Consider the following 17502-nt stretch of genomic DNA (forward strand, 5'->3'; position numbering starts at 1 on the left):
TCCCAGGTTGGAAGGGACCTCAGGGATCATCTACTCCAACCTTTCTAGGAAGAGCACGGTCTAGCCAAGATAGCCCAGCACCCTGTCCAGACAACTCTTGAAGGTGTCCAACACGGCCAAGTCAACCACTTCCCTGGGGAGATTATTCCAATGGTTGACTGTCCTCACTGTGAAATATTTCCCTCTGGTGTCCAATCGGAATCTCCCCAAGAGCAACTTGTGTCCATTCCTGCTTGTCCTCTCCATGTGACTCTGTGTAAAAAGGGAGTCTCCATTTTCTTTGTAGCTACCCCTTAAGCACTGGTACATGGGGATGAGATCCCCTCTAAAGCCTCCTCTTCTCAAGGCTGAACAAACCCAGTTCTCCCAGCCTGTCCTCATATGGCAGGCTTCCCAGTCCTTTGATCATCTTGGTGGCCCTTCTCTGGACCCCTTCCAGCCTGTCCACATCTTTTTTGTATAGAGGGGACCAGAACTGTACACAGTACTCGAGGTGTGGCCTGACAAGCGCTGAGTAGAGTGGGATGATGACTTCTTTCTCTCTGCTGGCAGTGCCCTTTTTGATGCAACCCAGCATCTTGTTGGCCTTCTTGGCCACAGCAGCACACTGTTCGCTCATGTTGAGCTTCCTGTCCACCAAGACCCCCAGGTCCCTTTCCACAGAGCTGCTCTCCAGCCAGGTAGATCCCAGTCTGTGCTGCACTCACGGATTATGTTTTCCCAGGTGCATGATGGTTACACCTGTCCTTGCTGAACTTCATAAGGTTCTTGCTGGCCCACTCCTCCAGCCTATCCAGATCTTCCTCCAGAGCAGCTCTCCCTTCTGGAGTGTCTACTTTCCCACTCAACTTGGTGTCATCAGCAAACTTCATCAGGCTACACTTGATGCTGTTGTCCAGATCACTTATAAAGATGTTGAATAACATTGGTCCCAATATCGATCCCTGGGGGACTCCATTTGTGACAGGTTGCCAGTTTGAGAAAGAGCTATTTACAACCACCCTTTGGGTGAGGCCTGTCAGCCAGCTCCCCACCCACTGCACAGACCATTTGTCTAGGCCATAACTCATCAATTTCTTCAGGAGGAGACTATGGGGGACCGTATCAAAGGCCTTGGAGAAGTCCAGGAAAACAATGTCCACTGCCCATCCCATGTCAACCAGGCAAGTTACTTTGTCATAGAAGGACACCAGGTTTGTCAAGCACGATCTGCCTTCTAGACATCTGCAAAAAAAATATTTCAGCATTTGGGAAACAAACTTTATACTGGAAAGCCTAAAAGAACATAAGTTTGGTTCATCCAGTAGGAGAATGTGGCATCCAGAAGTAGGAGGAGGTCTATAATATCTGCAAACAGCAGCTGAATATATGGTGGAAAGAGGTTTCTTAAATACAGAGCAGACAAAACACAACTGCTGGATTTTTGAGCCGCTGGATTTTTGAGCCACTGGATTTTGCAAACCAGAAATCAGGTACGCTTCTGTCCGACAGACTTTGGAGGACCGATTAATGGATGTTGAATTCCATCAGTTGTAATCTTTCAAGTCCTTCTAAGGATTTTTTTTTATCAAATAAAAATGTGGTAATAAACAACTAAAGATGACAATACTGTGCTTTAAGTTTGAATCACTTGATAATATTTTTATATACATTTTGTAGGAGGAGTTATATAGGCAGGAAAAGTTGTAACCAAATAGTAGAGCATTTCAGGCTGGAAGGGACCTCGAGGTTTCTAGACCAGCCTCCTGCTCAGAGTAGGGTCAGCAGTGAGATTAGACAAGGTAGCTCAGAACTTTATCCAGTTAGGTCTTGAAAACTTCCACTGATGAACACTGGACGTCCTCTTTGGGCAACCTGTTGCAATGACTCCCTTCAAGTTGGAAATGTTTTTCTTTCTATTGGATGGAATGTCTTGTTTCTGCTTACACATGTTGTCTCTTATCCTTTGCCACGGACCTTTACAATGAACCTGGCTCCATCTTCTCAGAAGCCACCTAACAGGTATTGGAAAGCTGGTTTTAAGTCCTCATTAACCTTTGTCTTCTCCATGATGAACAAGCCCAGCTCCTTCAGCCTCTCTTACAGGTCATGTTCACCAGCCCCTAGCAGTCTATTACTTCTTAGCAAGAGATGGCATAACAAGTGCCAAGTGAAGGGCAATAACCACTTCTTATGGTACACGGGCTCTGTTCCTGTAAATGCAGCTCAGGATGCTATCTGTGGACCTCCTTTTCTGCCAGGGCATGCTCTTGGCTCATGCTTTGCTTGCTGTCTGTGCAAGTCCTCAAAGCAGAGGTGCTCCCCAGCCAAGCAGGCCCTAGTCTATGTCATTTTTATAAGGGTTCTGTGTCCCAGGTGCAGAACTTCTGTATTTGTCCTTGTTGAATATCATAAAGCATTTGTCATCCCATTTCTCCAGCTTGTTTAGATCATGATGATGCCATTGAACACACATGAATCTATGATGTATTCCTCAACAAAAATAGTCAAATCCTGTCATGTTTCACTGGGGGGGTGGGGGTGGAATCAGTATTTCTGTTTTATAATAACTTTTGGGTAGAGTTTGATCAAGGATTCATTACTTAGAAAGGCTGTGGTTTTGTACTTTCTTGTGATTGCTGTCTTTGCACGTCAGTTCTAGCCAATTATAAGGATAATGTTGCAGTTCCATGATTATGGAATAGTGAGAGTATGACTGTGCAATCCAGAGTAACTTGCAAGTACTGTTCAGATGCTCTTAGGCTTACTCATTATTTTTATTTCTATTTATATGTATATTTTAGCAGAACTGACATCCAAATATGCAGTCAGTCACTAAGCAGATCTAAATGCTTCCAGTTGTAGAAATTAAGAGGAATTTTCAACTCTTTAGTGACAGGCAAACACCTAGTAAAAAAAAAAAAAACAAACCACACACACAAACCCACCTTTGTTTTCAGATCCACAGCAAATAGCGTGACTTACTTAGATGACTGGGATAAATACAGTGATAACAGTATAATGAAATTACTGTTTTTTCAAAGGATTGCATTCCTTGGTTCTGCCCGTCTAGCATCAGGATAATGAGATCGCAGCTTATTAGTGAAAAATAAGCTGATAGCCAATTGTAAAATTATCTCTGTATTATGGTTTGAACCTTCTTAACTGGAGTGTTTTAGCTGGACATCGTGTTTAAACCACTTTTAGTTAAACAAGCTATATTTGTTCACAGTGATGGAAGATTGTAAGGAAGGGACTTTCTCATCCCTGAAATGACTTTGTTCCCTACATAGAACTCAAAAAGCTCAGCTTTGAAACTTGTAGCATTATATTTTAAAAACATTCAAAGTATGTTTATGTTCCTATGGAATATGTGTATCTTTTAGTTGAATATTAAAATCTGTATATTGTTGAAAAAGTACTCTTGAACTTAATGACTGTCCTTTGGTTTCTTTGGTAAACGAGTCCTGTTTTATTGATAACAATTAAATACAAGAAGCTTATCTATAAGGCTTAAAAAGAAGGTGGCATTTGCACTCTGCCATTTTTTTACCTTAAAAATAAATGAGTGGTTTTGATGAATTTATGTGGTATTATATTGTTTCTTGCATAAATTATCAAAATTTTTTAAATCTCATAATTACTGTTTTTGGGGTTCTGATTCCTTCCTTACTCTATTAGGCGACTTATTTTAAATCATTCAAATGTTCTTCATAACAGAAGTAAAATTTGGTGTTAAGAAAGCATCAAACATATCTTTGCAGCCAGAACTTTCTCTAAAAAGCTAGTAAACTCTGCTGTAATAACAACATGAAAATAGGAAATTGGAGAAGTGTACAGATCAAGATGTGCATGACAGTGCTGGGTTGTTCTGTTATATTATGCATAGATAGTGTAAAAAGTAATAGGTTTATGTTGTATACGGCAAGCATAGGGGGTAGCAAATATAGTCAGTACAAAACACATAATGGAAGTTCATGGAACATTAATAACAGCTTTCAGGAAGTGTTAGCAGTTTTCATTTTAACCTGTGTACATTTGGGGATGTTATTTCAGATTTTTCTTTATTTAAGATTTTTCTAAACTGTTTTTAAATGACTAGTCATAAACTGTGATACTTTTGCATTAGGAAGAAACTTTAAATGAAAATTTGTGTTTTTAAAGAAAAGAATCTAGGCCTTTCTACCATTAAGATTATGGGTGAATTTGCCAATTGTAAATAAATAGAGAAACATATTAGTATTTGGTTACTGAAATTTTTATACTTTATTCCTAAGTAAAAAAAAAACAAACTAAAATAATTTATTGAGAACTTTAATTACATAAAAATACACTGTTTTATTTCAGAGGTAACTTCGAGGCATTCTGTTAATTTTAAAGGTAAGCAAATCCAGAAGTGAATCTTACTGTGTTATATGGTCATTCAAGTTTTTGCTCTGAAGGTATCTGATTTTCTTAATCTCTGCATTCCCTCTGTGTCGTACTTATTTCTCTTGCATTCCCCAATATGGTCGTATGTAAGTGTTCTAAGTTTGTTGGTCAAAATAAGGACTCTTATGAGACTTCTGTAGGTCAACATAAGTAATGCATGGGGTTTTTTCTTCTGTTTGTAGAAGAGGTGGAGGAGGAGACAATAAAGGAGAGTGATGAGGATAAGGAAGAAGAGGCCCACAAAGAAGAGAAACATGCAGAGAAAAGTACGTAATGTTAAAAATATTATAATTCACTGGTGGCATGTGTTAGAAACACAGAATGGTTGAGGTTGGAAGGGACCTTTGGAGATTCTCTAGTCCAAACCCCCTGCTCAAAACCTGGTCAACTAGAGCAGGTTGCTCGGAACCATGTCCAGACAGGTTTTGAGTATCTCCACAGATGGAGACTCCACAACCTTCCATTGTTCCCCTTCCAGTGTTTGACCACCCTCACAGTAAAAGTTTTTATATGTTTGAATGGACTTTCCTGTATTTCAGTTTGCATCTATTTCTCTTGTCCTTTTACTGGTACTGAGTCTTGCTCTGTCTTTTTTGCTCTCCACCCATCAGGTAATTTACACACATAATAAAATCTCCCCTAACTGCCTTATCCAGTTGGACAATGCCAGCTGTCATTTCCTTATATGATGAACGCTCGAGTCCATCAAACATCTTTGTGGCCCTACACTGAATTCTCTCCAGTATGCTCATGTCTGTCTTGTATTTAGAAGCCCAGAACTGGACACAAGACTGGACACAAGGTTCAGCCTCACGGTGCTGATTAGAGCTGGTGATACTCTTCCTCAGGCAGCCAAGGATGGTGGTGGCCTTCTTTGCCAGGAGAGCATATTGCTGGCTCATGTTCAATTTGATGTACATGAAGACCACCAGGGCCTTCTCTGCAAAGCTGTTTTCCAGCCAGTCAGTTCCCAGCCTGTACTAATTCATGGGTTTATTCCTGCCCAAGTGTAGGACTTTTCATTTTGTCGAACTTCATGAGGTTCCTGTTGGCCTATTTCTCCAGCTTGTCAAGGTGACTCTGAATGGCAGCATAACCACCTAGTGTAGCAACCACTCCTTCTGGTTTTTCTACAAATTGCTGGGGGTGCCCTATAACCTATTATCTTAAGTCATTAATGAAGACATTAGCGTTGGTACCCATATCATCTGCTGGTGTATGTTACTTGTGATGAGCTCCAACTGGACTTCATGCCATCAATCACAGCTCCTGGCGCCCAGCAGTTAAGCCAATACATTTATCTAGGCCATACATCATGAGTTCGTCTCTGAGGATGTTTTGGATGTCAAAAGCATTACTAAAGATCAGATAAATAGCATCCACTGCTCTCCCTTCATCTACCAAGCCAATCACCTTATCATAGAAGGCTGTCAGGCTGATGAAGCATGATTTCGCCTTGATAAATCCATTCTGACTATTCCCCCTCACCACCGTCTTAATATGTTTAGGGATGATTTCTAGAATTACTTGCTCCATCACATTCTTAAGGACTGAGATGTGGCTGACCATCCCGTAATTCCCTGGGTCCTTCTTGCCCTTCTTGAAGATTAGAAGAAAGCAAATGTTACTCCTGTCTCCAGGAACCTTCAGATATTTCCACAACCTTTCAGAGGTTGAGAGTGGCCTTGCAGTTACCTTAGCCAGCTTCCTAAGCACTTGGGAGTGCATCCCTGTGACTTGCATAGACTTGTGTATGTCCGGTGTGTTTAAATGTTAACTCAATGTTCCTCCACCGAGAGCAAGTCTGCCTTTGCTCCAGGCTGTCCCACTGGTCTCGGGGAGCTGCCATTGCTGAAGGCAAGTTTTCTCATTAAAGTCTGAGGCAAAGGTGACATTGAGTGCCTGGGCTTTTTCTGTGTCCTTTGTCACTTGCTCCCCTGCCTCATTCAGCAGGGGGGGTTGACATATTTACCCTAGTTATTCTTTTGCTGTTGGTATATTGGTAGAAGCCCTTCTTGTTGCCCTTCATGTCCCTCACCAGATTCAGCTTAAGGTGAGCTTTGGCTTTCTTGACCCCATTCCCACCCATATAGTGCTTTTATCTTTCTCATAGGTCACTTGTCCCTAACAGATGAAGGCTACCCCTCCCTGTAGGCAGAGAGTCACTGGGTACTAATACAGTGCTGTTGCATGGCTCAGGCTTAGCCAGTTCAGACATCTCACGGGGCACAGCTCCCAGCCCCATGTCTGCTGTGAGGGCACTGAAGCCAATCTCACTGTCTTGTACATCTGTAGGCAGAGTGGGAGCTGCTGTCCTGGTGCTCCCAGCCTTTGTCATCATGGGAGTCTCCATTTCCCATCTGGATAAGCTCAAGCTCTGACTGTACCTCCATTGGTACAGCTGGGGGTTACCGTTCTTGAGGCTGTAGGATCTTGGAGTATATCCAGTCAAGCTGTTTCTCATAATTTCTGATGCTGTGCCACCCCCGACCTCCTCCCATAGCTCCTTTAACTTGGCAACATAGCTCTCCCACTAGTTTGCACCTTCTGTAGCCAAGATGCTCATCTCCCTCTGCCATTGCCTCAGGCAGAATGGGAGGCCCTGTATAATCCCTGCACCCCAATTCTTGTAAAGCCGTATCTTCCCCTAGAATAGCTCAGTCTGGGTGGAGGCTGTGACATTACCAGGAGAGTTGTTCCAGTAGCTGCCGAAGACCACAACACGTGGCACATTGCTACCATTACTGAGTGCAGGGACCATGCCCCTTCTGTGCAACCCCGCCGTGCAAAGTCCTATGTTTGTTAGCTGCTCTGGGTCCAACAGTAATACAGGCTTCTCCCTGGTACCTGCGGAAAGAGTGTTTGAGCCTCCATAAGGAATCAGCTGGAACATAAGCACAAAGCACCCTTTGATCAAGAAAAGCTGATGTGGCTCATTAGAAGCTGCTAGAGTTTTCTAGAAGTCAGTTTCCTTTATATATCCCTTCCATTAGTAGCAAGCACCCTGAAGCTCTTCAAAGAGAATCTTACTGCAGTAAAATTAGATGTAGCATCTGCTTCAGAACAAATTACCTGAATATTAAGCATGTTCTGTTAAATGTGTAAGTAGCTCTTACATGTTCCAAACTACTTGTTGTATTATTCAGTGGTTAGGCTTTTTCTAAAGAGGCTGACTGGGAGTAGAAGAGAGTTGTATGGAAGATCCTGATAAACTTGTCTTCACTAGTCTGGGAACAGTGTTCTAACTATTCAGATTTTTAAAAAAATCTTATTTCTACAAGTTTTCCTGATGGATGGAAGAAAGCTGGAGATGTAGTTTCCCCCCCTTCTTTTTCCACTGTTTACTGTCATTCTAAAAACAAAAAAAAAGAAAAAAGAAAAACTCATACCTTAAACGTGTATATTGCTTGCAAATACTCAGCATTCTGCAGATGTTTATGAAGAGCCCTGTGGCCCTATAAAACATTACCTTTTGATAATTTTTAGTGTATTAGTGGGTTTTTAGTGTAACTTTCAAAAAAAATGAAACCATCAGAAAATCAGATGAGACCGAAACCATCGGAAATCTGACCATCAAAAAATCAGACTATAAGAAGTCTGTGAAGTTAGAAATATGATTCACAGAGTGGATGTAACACAAGTAAAGAAAAAATGGCAGTGGAAAGTGACTTTTTGTTACGCTGTTCGCTGTTTCAGACTCCAGTGAATCTTCATAGATGTACTACTAATTCTGTCTTTCTGTATCATCCTCAGGGTTTGGGGCGGAGGGGTTGGGGGCTATGGTCTTTGGTGTTTTGGTGGTGGTCAGGTACCCACAGTATGCTCTGTAGCTTCCCTTCATGATAACTTGCCTAGGCTTGTAGTTTTATATGTGGATCTCTGGAGGATACAGTGACAGGAGCTGGAGGAGTGAATGAGGTCGTCTTGGTTCTTTTGTGCTTCATCACTGTGATGAAAATTATTTTATAATATAGTTCTGTTTTGAGCCTGTTCTTGTGTTAGATTTTTACTTTCCTTCTTACCCAAGAAGTAAGAAAAAGGTTTGACTGCTTTTTCAGTCAAGGATTGCAGGTACAGGTTAAAACTTCATGGCAGGTAGAAAAAAAGTTAATTGCTGACACAGGCAGAATAAGATGTAGTTTTATTTGGCTGGAATCCTGAGAAGAGGATTCCGTTTTCAGGAGAGGGTTTTGTTTTGCTTCTCTGAAGCCATGTTTCATTATAGGATGATGCTGATAGGAGCAGGAGGAACTGGAGGATAATAATAACAACATTTTGCAGATACCTGTTTTTTCAAAGGTTCCTCACGAGCAGTTGTATCTAATTGTTCCAGGTGAAGTGTCAAGGAGAAAACGTTCCAGATCTGAGGACATGGACAGTGTTCATTCTAAACGTCGTCGGTACATGGGAGAAGATTATGAAGCAGAACTCCAAGTAAAAATTACAGCCAGAAGGGATGTTGACCAAAAATTACAAAAGGTAGAATGGAGGTGCAGAGCAAAGATGGCAAACACACACCTGTCACTTGCCTTACCATCTTTGAATTAGCTACCCTTTCCCACACACTCCCGCCCACCCAAACACTTTCTCTTTTTTGTGGTTGAAAATTGGACGTAATTCAAATAACAAAGGGGGCTTAATTCATATAAAGTCCTATATATCCCTACTTTTAAGAAGAGACCAAATATCACTTAAAAACTATGCTGCAAGAGTATATTTGAAATGTGATAAACACTTAAGTCTCATGTGACCATAGATGGAGAATCTTAGCAAAGGAGGTATTTCAGTATCATAAAGGTTTACTTGTGGTGTGCTTTATTGTGTGCCTAGCTTTAAAGAAAGTCTGTCTCCAAACACGAGTGCAGTCAACATAGTGTTTTGCAGATTTTTACAGAGCATGTAAAGAAACCTATGGTCCTGAAGAAAAAAAACAACCAATTGTGCCCATCTTCCATGAGTTAGCTAGTGTGTGTTGTAACTTCATTAATGTAAGGTGCAGAGAACAGTCTTTGTTGCTTATTTTTGTTTCCTAAAGAAAATTTTTCCACTGCAATAGGTGTAGGAGGGAGAAAAAGATTAAATAATAAGTATAGCAAGTAATCTTTGCAGAAATCAGTCCCTCTTCAATTTTTAGCTTCTGCAAGAAAAGCAACACTCAGCATTTCTCCTAGGAGAAAATGCATCTTTGAAACAAAGTTTTGTTAAATGTCTTTAGTTTCTGGTTTTTTGAATGCCAGTGTTCCTTTCAATAATTTTTCCTTATTTTTCTGTTAATCTGTGTAAACACAGTACTTTATGAAAATATCTTCTGTTATTAAGGTTCTTTTTCTATGTAACAAGGTTTTGTACACTTATTATACTGCAATGAAATTAATTTCTTGAGTTAATGGCAAAGAGGGACCATTTGTATTTGCCAGAATGGATGTAGAAACTTTTCTTAGCTATGCAACCACGTGCTCATTGGTGACTATAGATTTACTTGTAGCAGGATACTGGTTAAGAGTTGAGGATATTTTTATAGATGGTCTCCCAAATCCTGGGATTGCATTGTTATTTTTCTTTTTTTTTTTTTTTTTTTTAATAATATTATTGCAGGTTATCCAGAGACTGTTAGAAGAAAAACTTACTGCTTTACAGTGTGCTGTATTTGACAAGACTCTGGCAGACTTGAAAACTCGAATAGAGAAAGTAGAATGTAACAAGAGGCATAAAACTGTGCTTACTGAACTACAGGTGAGTATTTGTGTGTTGAACTGCATACTAGAATCAAATTTTAGAATAAGTTCCTCAACATTTAGAAGTAAGTCTTCTGTAGTTGTCAGTAGGGAAGCCATTTTAACTCTAGGGAGTAGGGGCGAAGCAGCAAATAGTAATGCTCCTTTTGAGTTGTAAAATTCCGTTTCCCTACTCAGAAAGAAGAAAGCAACCAATTAATCATCAAAAAAACCCAAAGGCAAATCTTCCTTCTGGCAAACTGATTCATTAGCTGTTAGTAAACTGTTTTTCCACTCTTCTGTTCCATTTAGACATCCTTCAAATAAATGTTAAGTATGAAAACATCTAATGCCTCTATGGAGCCAGAAATTTGCTTAAAAACAGAAAAGTGCTGAAAGGAGAGGACAATAGCACTAGACTTTGTAGAATATTCGAACAAAAAACCATCACATGATACTTACCCATGTAATTTCCTCAAACTGAATAATTATGTTCTAGAAAGGAAACAAATAGGTAGTGTTCAATGCATTCTTTATAGAAATTATGTACATAGTGGTGAGATGAGGAACATGACCAAAATCAAAGGATTTTGAAGTGGCAAGACAATTAAAAGCTTATGTCATAACAAATTTGAACAACAAGGCCATTCTACTTGTAACATAAAAAAAGTATGGAGCTTGCCAGACCGGTTAGTACTATATAACTCTTCCCCCTCACTGCCCAGACCTTTTATGTTACTTTATAGAGTTTTTATTAAGCGTTATCTAAGACGCTTTAAGTTTATCGTTGTCTTTAGCCATCAACTACAGTGTCAAATTAATAATTTCTTACAAGGCTGTGAATTTGTTGATATTAATATACTCACAATCTAAGCTTACATGGTTTTATTATGCATGGTGCTCCAAAAGGCCAATACATTGTAAAAGATAACAGAAATTGAAATATAAATGTAATTAAAGGCAGACTGTAATTGTAGCCTGTAATGTTGCTTTGTAAAAATGTGAAAGAGGTGAGGTTTCTAAGTAGACCACCTCTTACGTAAAGAATTCTGAAATCATGGTATACAAAACCTGCTGATTTTTTTTAAAACTTCTGTTTTCCTAGTGTTGTAAAAGTTTGTAAAAAGAATTTAACTCTTCTTTCTGTGCAAAAACCCCAAAATACCTGCTTAGAAGAAGTGGCGTAGCTACTGCCTCCAGAATAAGTCAGCTATCAGAACTGCAACCTAGACAGGGTAAATTAGGATCTTGTAATGCTGAGATAATTATGGAAGGAATGGTCACCAAACAGTATATTGAGGGAAGCGCAAGAAGTAAAAAATGATACGTAAGGATGGTGCATAAGCAGATAATGAACCTGACACCTGAACATCAAATAGAGTGCAACAAAGCTGGCAGTAAGGTGTGTGTGTGCTATGTAGTGTATCAGTGAGAGGGAGAAATAGGATAAATGGGGGAAGAAGACATAATATGAAAGCCAAAAAGGGGTGAATTTTTCAATATGGTTGTTACATAAGAAATTAAAACAGTCAAATACTTTCAGTTGCTTTCATTCATACAGAATGTTGCATGAACCTCTGCAAAATGGATTCTGTTTGTGCAGTTGTGAATAGGAAGGAATATAATTCAAGTTGTCTCTAAGATATGTTGATTGTTATACATGGGTCTGTCTTTCTGCTGCTCTGAAGTAACATAGTTGTACTGTATTTGAGGAAAGTAATTTCCCCTGATTCAAAAACAGCATTTGACTTGATGTCTTAATTATATATCTTTTAGTTTGTATAATGTCTTTGATGGTTATTGGGGAGGTTATTTATGGTTTTGCTTTTGTTTTCATCTTCTTCCCATTTAGGCAAAAATTGCTAGATTGACAAAGCGGTTTGGAGCAGCCAGGGAGGACTTGAAGAAAAGGCAGGAAGTAAGAACTAATTTGTTACATTTGTTTTTCTGAGTTAGCCTAAACCTTGTGTTGAAAAACAAAGACATTTTATATGCAGAAAGGTGTGACCTTGTTCAATGGTGTTCACAAGTAGGTTTGTCTCGTTTGGTTAAAGGCAGTGATATCAAAGAATAGTCTTTTCACATCTGTTATGTAGTTCTGATTTGTGCAGAAGGTTCTTTAGGCATTATTAGTGTGCAAGCACCTTAGACTGTATGTAAGTAAATCTCACTTCAATACAAAGAGTAGAGAGTACATAACTGTGAATCCCAGTACCTTGATTTTGGGGGTGGAGGGGGGGAAAGGGGAGGAATCAATGAAAACAATAGTATTTCTCTGTGTCTAGAATTAATATTTTTGATTAATTACTGTGAAGAACTGGAAGCTAAAAGTCCACTAGCATTCAAGAAGAAATTTTGATTGTTATGTTAAAAACCTGAAGGCAAGGGAGTTTTAAAAAAGAAGGATGTAGAAGAGGGAGGCAGGTAGGACCAAGGAGGTTTTGGGGGACTGTAAAACATGTCAAGTTCTCCTGCAGTGTTGGCTCCAGAAAATGTACATCTCACACAGAAATTAGCAAATATGAAATACAATGAAAGCATAAGTCTGCAAGCTGACTTATGGTGGTTTTGTTGTGGCGTCTGTCTTTCTCCCTGTTTTTCTTTTGTAGAATTCACCAAATGCCCCCGTGTCTCCAGGGAAAGTAGCAAGTGACACTGCAAACACAAGCAATGTGACATATCGGTGAGCAAACCGCATTACTATGACCATGTTAAAATTTACAATAGGACACTTGAGATACGTAATGTAATGGATAATTCCTGTATTTTCTTTTTTAAATTGAAGTGCTCTTCCTTTTTCCTTCGTTGCTCTTCAATTGTAAAATTGGATTTTTTTTTCACAGAAGTCATAAATGGACAGTACTGAATCCATTCTTAGGTAAACTGAGATGAGCAGTTAAAAAATAATGGATAAAAACGGAAGTTTAATTTCAAAGAAGGGAAAATTCTTATGGTGAAAGGCAAACTTGGTGCAAGCACTTGAAAATTTACAAATAATTCTGCATTTTTTATTTTTTTAAATTTTTTTTTAGTAGGGGAATATCCAAAGTTAATTTGCATGGAGGGCAAAGGATAAATGGGTTTAGAAAATATCAATTAAAAGAATAGCTGTAAAATAAGGTGGTTTTTTCATTATTGTACTGTTCATAATTATATCTGGTGTGGCTCATTAGGAAATGCTAATTGAAACTTCATTCCGTAGAAATGCCGGTACAGTGAGGCAGATGCTGGAGTCTAAGAGGAATGTAGGAGACAGCACGCCAGCAACTTTTCAAGCCCCTGTGAATACAGGTGAGAAACTGCCTATGGACTATAGACACACTTTTCAACAGCTTTATTGCTTTCTATTAAATAAGTAACTAACTCAACAAAGCAAAACTGGGTTTTATGAATTCAAAAATAATTCTTTTTAGCTCCCTACCACATTCCCAGTTTATAGTTGTGTAGTTTGTTTACCAGGTAAGCAAAAATTTTTTTGGTTTGGCCAGCCAGAACATAGGGGTAAACAAGATGCTTCAGCAGACTTGTTGCTTCATATAGTGGAAAAACCTGCAGTTTCTCAGCGGCCAAGGAGCGCAACACATGGCTTAAAGGCCATATCATGCTGATACCTTCCTCTCTAACTAATGGCTACAGAAGTTGAGTGGGAAACTAGATGAAGTCAAAAGCCCCATTTCTTAAGGGAATCGAGTTGAAAAATTTAATTCCTAGATTAGGATTTGATAGAGAATGTAGAGTCAAAACCACCATTAATTACATTCATTGTAGTCACACCATCCTTGGTTTTAAAAATAGTCTACCTAATATTGGATGCTGCATCTTTTCCACAGAATCGTCTCATAGTAGGCATATACTAGTGTTCTCTAGTGTATTACGCTCCTGATCTTTAGATTTAATCCTGATTTTTTTGTTGCACAAAACCAAGTATCTTCTCTGACACATTAATCTTTGGTTTCAGTAAAACCTTCTGGATACAAGGTCCTACCTATACAAAGCAAGTTAGTCATAACTGACTTATTTTCTTGTGTTTTATGAAGGACCAGTTGTCCTACCGTTTCTGTAACAAGTGTTTAAAATGCTATATTTCATGTGTTTTCAACAGTTAAATCTTGGAGCTTTCTTCAGGCCTGTTTGTGTCATAGTTCTTTTTTGCCATTTGCGTATAGTTCTTTCAAACAGAAATACAGTATTGACTGTATCTTTAACTAGGCCATTGAATATCAGTGTACAACAGAAAAAGAGTATCTATAGCCTTTCTTTACAAATGTTAATCTTATACCACATTTCTCATAGAATCATAGAATGGTTTGGGTTGGAAGAGACCTTTGAAGATCACCTTGTCCAACACCCCCTGTCATGGGCCAGGGCATCTTTCACTAGATCAGATTGATCAAAGCCCTGTCCAGCTTGACTTTGAACACTTACAGTGATAGGGCATTCATAATTTCTCTGGACAACCTGTTCCAGTGTCTCACCACCCTCATTGTAAATAATTTCCATTTGTTGTGTTGGAGTGAAAGTTCCCACTTGGTTCACATACTTGTTTTTTGTGTTTTTGGTTTTGTTTTTTTTTTTTGTGTGTGTGTGTATGTGTAGTGCCAGCTTCCAGCCTCGCTGCTCCTCCGACAGTTGTCAGTGGACAACCTAAGCCTCAGACTCCAGTGACCTCCACCAGCTCTTTTACAACAACAGTTCTTCCCACATCTAACACAGCTACGGTTGTAGGCGCTAACCAAGTACCCAGTGGCAGCACTCAGTCAGTGTCTGTCTCATTGCAGTCTTTGCCTGTAATCTTGCATGTACCTGTTGCAGTGTCATCTCAGCCCCAGCTCCTGCAAGGCCACACAGGGACTTTGGTCACTAACCAACAGTCAGGCAACGTTGAATTTATATCCGTACAAAGCTCATCTACAGTTGGTAGCCTTACCAAAACTACAGTGTCTTTGGCATCAACTAACCCAACTAAACCAAATAACAGCCCGTCTGTGCCCAGTCCTAGTATTCAAAGGAACTCTCCAGCCAGTGCTGGGTCAATAGGCACAACGTTGGCAGTACAGGCTGTTTCTGCTGCACATCCTGTTGCCCAGGCCACAAGGACTCCTTTGCCCACAGTGGGTACTTCAGGACTTTATAATGCTACCAGCAGTCGAACCCCCCTACAGATGAAGATTCCTCTCTCTGCATTTAGTAGTACAGCTCCTATTGAACCACCTGCCGTTACAGCACCCAGAGTTGGTAAGTTTATGCTTGAATGTTGACACTGGGAAAGGAAAATAGTTGTCAAAGGGAAACACAAAACTCTTGTAGAAATTTGTTACTGTATTTTACCGAGATGTTTCTTCTGGGTTGCCTTGCTGTTGAAATTGTCAAGATCAGCATCACTTCTGTCATAGATGTATTTCAGACATCGTTGAAAATGATCCCTCCTTAGAAGGAATCAACAGTGTGAATTTCTAAGCTTTGTTCTTTTTAGAATTTGATTTATATCATTCCTAGCATGAAATCAGAAACTCCTATTCTACCATTAACAACTTGGTATTTATTTTTAATACAGCCTCTCAAAATAATCTGGCTGTCTTTCTAAGGAAAAGACATACTGGAAGGAAAGTATAATGATTAACTTAATTGTCACACCGCTTAAATGTAAACAAAGTGGGGGGTTAAGAACGCAACTGAATACTAGCCTAGTTCCAAACAAGTACATTTATTGTACTTAAAATAAGTCTCTGAACACAATGAATGTTCAAATAAAGTATCTAGATTAACTATTAAAATACTTTCTCTCCATCTTTGGCCATGCCATGATGCTTCTCTGCACTTCTGATTTTACATACCTTGAAAATTTTTTTCTAAGATGTCCTCAAGATTTCCAAGTGAGTTGGAATTATAGCAAGTTTCTCATTGGCACAATATAATGCTAAAACGAACTAAAGCAGAGCTTGACATCAGAACTAGTTTTATTTCATTTTCTTATCTCTAAGTGACCTATGTTAAAATACGTCTTTCATAGAGACAGTTATATGCTTTGTATTGATTTTTAGCTCTAAAGCTAATATAATGATTTAATAAAAATTAAAAAGGGTTGTGTCAGATCAGGCATAGTGACCAAAGGAAGGGTGTACGGGTCCAAAAATGTGTCTCATTTTCTGCAGTTCACATAGCCTTAGTGTGTACCCTAGTAGTTTTGTCACCAGAATGGAAACACTGCTTTGGGCCAGCACTGTTGCTGATGAGCCCTGGTTGGAATGAGAAGGGAGAATTTGGATTTAAAATTTTACATCAAATATTCAGGCAACTTCTGCTTAAGTTGCTAGTGTAGATATATGTGTGGCTGAGCTAATAAAGATACTCGGTCTCCCTGCATAAATCATCCCAGTTATGTATTTTGCAGTCTGTTTAACCATCCGTTATTCAGTCATTTTTTTGTACACAAATGTTGAATAATTGTAACTTTTTTCAGTTTAATATCTCATCAGTTTACATACAGAGGGAGGAGAGGTTGGAGTTATGCTTTGTCCTCAGATGGCAAGGGAATTGTTCGTAAAATACTTTTAATACATTGTCAGACTTCTAAGGAAGGAAACGTACGGCTTGTAGGCTGGAAAGTGCCATTTTGCTTTTCTGTATCTTCTGTTCCCGCTGAAAAATGGTAGCATTCAATCTTCAATACTTAATATTTTTCAGACCTGATTTTCAATTATTAATGTGATGCATAGTGAATATTTAGCATCAAAAAATTTTGAATATTGCCTCAAAATTTGTATAGCGTATAGCAGTATTCAGTACTGATTAGATACTGCAAATGAACAATTTCTTAACCCCTCAGAAAACCAGGCAAGCAGGCCACCAACAGATACTTCGGCAAACAAGCGAACTGCTGAGGGAACAACACAGGTAGGTTGTTGATTATGTTTCTATATAAAATTCTAAAGTTACAATCCACAGGAGAAAAGTTATTTACTTTTATTGCTCATAATGAAACAATTTTCGTTTCTTTTTTGTGCCATCCTTTCTAGTTTCTGTCCATTTGTATTTTTCTTCTTCTGATCCAGAGTATTACTTGGAGCATGAGCTTCTGATAATCTTTTCAGAAGTTTTCTAATGGGGTTTATGTAAGTAGAGGAGTTAGTAATTTAGGAGCACACTAAAAATGTGTTTGATACAACAGAGCTAACATACAAAAGAAAACCCTGCCCAGTTTTTGTCTGAAGGGCTTGAACTTAAAGCTACAAATATTTTGTAAATTATTACAGCTCTCATTTCCACACCAATCCAGAAGTTAATAAGAATTGGTGTTCTAGTATTTCATTTCCATATGTCATTTAAAAAAAAAAAAAAGGCAAAATAAACTTTCTTCAGGAATAACTACTTCATGATA

At 38.9% G+C, this 17502-nt stretch overlaps 1 protein-coding gene across 12 annotated transcripts in view; it reads left to right on the forward strand.

The window, feature by feature from the left end:
- ATF7IP (activating transcription factor 7 interacting protein) overlaps nt 1-17502 on the forward strand; it is a 108284-nt gene that overhangs the window by 59647 nt on the left and 31135 nt on the right. For 9 of the 12 annotated variants that reach the window (XM_064452873.1, XM_064452878.1, XM_064452895.1 and 6 more), the window contains 9 exons: nt 4327-4359; nt 4593-4676; nt 8744-8889; nt 10006-10143; nt 11977-12042; nt 12734-12807; nt 13327-13415; nt 14721-15359; nt 16951-17018. In XM_064452873.1, coding sequence (XP_064308943.1) covers nt 4327-4359; nt 4593-4676; nt 8744-8889; nt 10006-10143; nt 11977-12042; nt 12734-12807; nt 13327-13415; nt 14721-15359; nt 16951-17018 — 1337 coding nt within the window. The remainder of the gene's footprint in view (nt 1-4326; nt 4360-4592; nt 4677-8743; nt 8890-10005; nt 10144-11976; nt 12043-12733; nt 12808-13326; nt 13416-14720; nt 15360-16950; nt 17019-17502) is intronic. The other 3 variants (XM_064452949.1, XM_064452957.1, XM_064452913.1) reach the window with 1 other exon arrangement.

Source organism: Phalacrocorax carbo, chromosome 1, assembly GCF_963921805.1.
Source record: "Phalacrocorax carbo chromosome 1, bPhaCar2.1, whole genome shotgun sequence".
Lineage (NCBI taxonomy): Eukaryota > Metazoa > Chordata > Aves > Suliformes > Phalacrocoracidae > Phalacrocorax > Phalacrocorax carbo.